This window comes from Austrofundulus limnaeus, unplaced genomic scaffold (assembly GCF_001266775.1).
Source record: "Austrofundulus limnaeus strain Quisiro unplaced genomic scaffold, Austrofundulus_limnaeus-1.0 Scaffold83, whole genome shotgun sequence".
Classification (NCBI taxonomy): Eukaryota; Metazoa; Chordata; class Actinopteri; order Cyprinodontiformes; family Rivulidae; genus Austrofundulus; species Austrofundulus limnaeus.
In genome coordinates, this window is record NW_013952485.1 from 771,264 (window position 1) to 776,549 (window position 5,286).

General features: G+C 39.7%; 1 protein-coding gene across 1 annotated transcript; it reads right to left on the minus strand.

The window, feature by feature from the left end:
* Nucleotides 1–218: 218 nt before the first annotated feature.
* Nucleotides 219–2,994, minus strand: LOC106519822 (FK506-binding protein 5). The gene is made up of 6 exons (XM_014011648.1): nt 2,855–2,994; nt 1,403–2,245; nt 1,089–1,177; nt 868–1,005; nt 677–788; nt 219–307 (listed from the first exon to the last, which is right to left on the minus strand). Exons 1-6 carry the CDS (start codon nt 2,949–2,951, stop codon nt 237–239), a joined length of 1,350 nt encoding a protein of 449 aa, XP_013867102.1. The 5' UTR covers nt 2,952–2,994; the 3' UTR covers nt 219–236.
* Nucleotides 2,995–5,286: the final 2,292 nt, after the last annotated feature.

The window sequence follows — 5,286 nt, forward strand, 5'->3', positions numbered from 1 at the left end:
ATATTCAGGAAGATCAAAAAGAAAAAATAAGTAGGTTTTCTGGACGGGTTCTTCTCTAATGAAACGTTTCGTCTCTCCTCCAAGAGACTTCTTCAGTCTGAGAGTTTCAGGTGAACTCAGCCTTACCTGAAACTCTCAGACTGAAGAAGTCTCTTGGAGGAGAGACGAAACGTTTCATTAGAGAAGAACCCGTCCAGAAAACCTACTTATTTTTTCTTTTTGATCTTCCTGAATATTTACTGATAAGGGTAGGAGCAGATAAAAGCCTGAGGCTCCCAGCAGGTAAAGTCATTAAACTTCCCATTTCCTGGATAAAAAGATAAAGAAAAAAAAGTCAGGGAACAAATACATGTAAAGATATGAATGAATGAATGAATGAATGAATGAATGAATGAATGAATGAATGAAGGAAGGAAGGAAGGAAGGAAGGAAGGAAACAGGAAGACAGCAGCAGGGGAAGACTGAGGAATAGATGGAAAGAACAGGAAAAAGAAAAAAGCATGAAGAGAGAAAAGAAGGAGGGGAGAAAGAATAAAGGAAGGAAAGAAAGAAGAAAAAAGAAGGAACAAAGGACAGTTTGGAGAAAGAAAGAAAAAAACAGACATGAAAAACAAAGAATGAATATACATTAGGAAGTAAAGAGGAAAGAAGAACAAAAGTAAAGGAATAATTATACCAAAAGGCAGCACTTCCACACAGTCCTCCAGTCTTGATGTGTTGTTTGGTTCTCCTGACAACCAGTCATCATAAGTCCACCTGGATCCATCCAACCAGACAAACCGGTGGTCCTGAAACCACAACAAATACACAAATCTTTTCTACTCAAATGTAACTTTAAAAACCACCCCCCTGACTGAAAACACTCACATCCAGTCGTCGCCCTCCCACCCAGGTGCGGGTGTATCCTCCGTTCTGCGTCAGGATCAGGTTCATCAGCTGTCTGTGGGCGGAGGGGCTGRTGATGGAGGCCAGGTGACCTCCAGAGAACTGTTCCTGACAGAAAAACTTCAGGGAAAGACAACAACATGAAACATGGAATCATTTTAAATCTCTGCGGTGTTTCCTGATGAGGGATGACACAACAGTACCTCAGCATCAGCATAATTCTTTGCTTCTTTGAAGAACTGGTAACACTTTCCATCTATGAACTGGCCAGGACAATTRCTCCCTCCTGTGGCTAAAAGGCAAAAATACAACCATTTTTCAACAATTATTATGTATAACAATGATTAAATTATGTAATTACCTGATATCTTAATTTTAAAGACTCTTAGTATTAGTGATCAATAATAAATAAATTATTATGACAGATATGATAAATCTTATTAATGATACACATTATTTCACACATCTTCATCTTATAAACTCTAGATTCACAATAGGTGGAGTTTGAAGCACACACCTTGCCTGTTCTCTGTAGACGAAACTTGTTGTCTCACTCCAAWCTGAAGATATTCCTCTTCCTCTGCCTCTCTAACAAACCTCCTCTGGGCCTCTTCACCTGGGAGGTGACTTTCTGACAGCTGCTCCGTTACCGACTCCTCACCCTCAACAGGAACAGGTTCTGCTTCTTCCATCATCTCCGGCTCGACCTCCATGACTGGTTCATCCCTTTTCCTCAGAAACTCTCCTTCCCTCTCAACCGTACCTCCCTCCTCCTCTTCTTCTTCCTCTGGCAAAGTTCCAGCAACAAAATCCTCTTGTCGGACAGACATCAGCTCCTTCTGGTTCACCTCCTCTTCCAGGCCATCATCATCATCATCATCATCATTAAGTGGCTCTGACTCCATCACAGTTTCAGCAACATTTTTCATCCTGGCTGGCTCAGCCTCATGTGGCTCCTCAGGTTCTTCAGACTGAACGTCCAGCTCCACCTTCACCTCTGATTCCACCTTAAAATCATCAGACTCCAGTTCTTCAGCTTCAGGCTTCACTTCCACCTCTTTCTCCACCATATTTAACTCCACCTTAACTTCTGATTCCACCTTAAAGTCAGGTTCAGCCTGGAGTTCTTCCTCCACCTCTGGTTCTGCTTTGAGCTCCGGTTTCTCTTCATTCATATTTTCTTTCGGCTTCAGGTCCTCTGGAGTCTGAGCATTTTTATCAGAGCTGGGACTGATCTGTGSTGCAGGATTCTCCAGCACCACATGACCCTGCACTGGCACCCGGTCTCCCAGCAGAGGGCTCTGGTCTTCATCAGAATGTTGAACCACATTGGGAGGCAGTACTGGCACTCCTAAAGCCACTGCAAAAAAGAAAAAAGGATTAATTTAATTACATTACTMATTTCTTTGTGTTTTACTTTTAGAAACCAGACTTTTTGTAATCTTTTTAATGAGTTTTTGTTCATCGGGTGTTTTGAAGGTCTTTCAAAGATTTTTATTTTAAATCTAGTTAGTTTTTCTGATTTTCGGTCCGTAGGCTACAGGTTCTGATTGATGTGACAAAGATACATCTGACTGATTATTTAGTAAAATCTTTGAAACCTATTTTGACACAAGTACTGATCAAGATCATTTTAAATATTACAATAATATCTGGCTCCTTCAAAGCAAAAATGTTCACATAAAGAGTAACTTTGTAAAAATTTTAAGTCACTTTTTTGAAGAATGAGTTCGATCCCTCATTTCTCCAAGAGGATATCTGGTAAGTAATTTTATTAAACTGCATGTTGTATTTATGTATTTATTTATGCAATTTTGTAAAAGCAAATGTTTATTCAGACAATAAACTATCCAGATGGATCATGATCAATAACAGCATCTTGGTCAAACTCAAAGTCTGCCATACAGAAATGTMCTGGAAATGAAACAAAAGAAGTTCTGATGAAAGAACGGAAGAATAAATGTCTTACCTGCGAGGCTGAGTGAGAGCAGCACCACCGTCTTCATCTCAATCTTTAAAGTTGTTTTCAGGATTGAACTTTTGTCGTCTCTTCTTATTGTTTTCATCTGTTGTGTTCTTCGGTTTTTATTAGGAGCATTGGTTCGGCCCTTTTTTATCTCCACATTCTCTGTGAGTCATAAAGAGTGACTCTAATCTCTCATCTTATCTTGTCTAACATTTTCTTGTATTTCCTCTTGGCATTTGCTCAGTCAGGATTATGGGGGGAATTTTCCCCACTGGTTCATCTGAAGAAATAAAATTCCTTCCTGACACAGACAAGAGTGTCAACTCAATGTACGGTCATTATTTTTACATGTAAAAACAGCAACAAAAAGACAATCATTTTCACATCAACTTGTCAAACAATCTGTCCTGATGCATCTCAGTAATCCAGGTAGAAAAATCAAAAAGAAAAAATTAGGTAGGTCCTCTGGACGGGTTCTTCTTTAATGAAACGTTTCCTCCAAGAGACTTCTTCAGTCTGAGCTGTSAAACAACTGATTTACTGATAAACAGGACTCTGGACTATAAAATAAGAACAAATRTTTTGTTTCCTCTCATTGGTAACGTCAGCTCAGGTCCAAACAGTTTTATCATGTTTTGAAGTTTAGCTGCAGTAAATGCAAAAATCTGAGATTAGCTGGTTTATTAAGTAGCCAATTTAAAAACAATTTCCAAGCAAAAATAACACCAACACAAAAATTAATTCTCAGAGATGCTAATAAATTTAAACATTTGTTTCAAGCATTAATCTCATTAATCTGTGAGGAACAAAGAGAAGCTTGAAATTTGAACTGGAAATACGTTTTACTGTTAAAGATTACATTATAAAACTACATTTAGATGATCTTTTTGCCCATGTTCTTGTCCTCTAACTKTCTTTGTTGTCTATTTATTTGTAACTAAACATGCTACAGAATAGATTTCCATTTCCTTGAAGGCGCTCCACAGTTAATGACAATGATTGACATTGTTTGATCGAAGTTCAAGGTGAGCAGGTTTACTGCAGCTGTCGAGACGGAAATACAGTCAGATTTGCAAAGATAAATCCAAGTTTTACTGGTTTATTTTTCTTGTTTACAGGAACCAAATGAAATATCTGAAAGGAAACCATTGAAAAGTATAAATAGGATTAAAACAAACGAATCTAAAGGTGTTTAATCAGTGAATAAAGCTTACAGATTTTACATGTGAAATCTGACAAAGCTGTAAAACTCATTTTCTGCTTAGCTTGAAGTTCWAATTGGAGTTTAAAGTAGAGATAAGATGTCTTGTTTCCTTTTCTCAGGTTTGTTGCGTTGTGTGGCGGTGCAGGGTGCAGCTGCTTACATGATGACTGATGTCACACAGTTGTCCCAGCTTTTAAAATCACTTCTTCTTTGACATTTYACACCAGGAACTTTATCTTGTTTAYGTAAAACATGTCAAGTGAGCTGCAGTCCTGTGCATGTGTGTGTGTGTGAGTGTGTGGCCATGTCGCACATGACATCAGTGTGTCCCGCTCAGAGCGAAGCAGCTGGGACTGCTGATTGTGAACAGGTGCAGCAGCAAAGGTTTGGGTAGTTTGTGCTTCACTGTCCCTCTCTTTATGTGCGTTTGTGCACACGTGTCTTGCGTGGATGGCTTATCTGTGCGTCCCCGTGTGTGCATGTGGCCACAAGTGGAAGCATGTGTGCACATTAGCGAGAGCGAGCAACAATGCAGCGTTGTGCAGGCGCTGCTGGTTAGAAACCTAATAGCCAAGGACACAGAGGCTCAGCGGCAGCTGTCCCAGCTCTGCACCTCCTCTGACACTCGTCAGTGTTGACACATGGGCTGATCCTGTCCCAGCCTTTACATGCACATACTACTAATAGAAATACTGAATACACATAAACAGAGAACAAAAACATYACTGACAACACTAAACTCTACAGAAACATGTCCACGAATGTAGTGTTTCAAACTAACCTAAATAAACCGCTGAACACCTTACATTTTTTTTATTAAACTTAAACTTCGTGTYATAGTTTGTTTTATTTGAGCTATAATGAAGAGCTAATATCTTACCTGTTGTGGATAGATCTCATAGGTTTGGAGAAACAGTTTAATTCGGGCAGCTGACAGGTAGTCTGAGCAGGACCAAAAACAAGTGGATTCACCATAATTTCAAATCATGAGTGTCCAGTCCTGGTCCACCAGGGCCGCTGTCCTGCAGGTTTCTCTGCTCCAACACACTTGGTTTGACTGAATGATTGATTAACTTCTTCTGCAGAGCTTGGACAGTAATTCAATCACTGAATCAGATGAGTTGGAGCAGGGAAACCAGTAAAATCCTTGAAGATGGCGGCGGTGGCGGCAGATGTATGTAGCTGTGCAGTATCGATGCAGGAAAATACATCCAATTTGGCTTTACAGGCA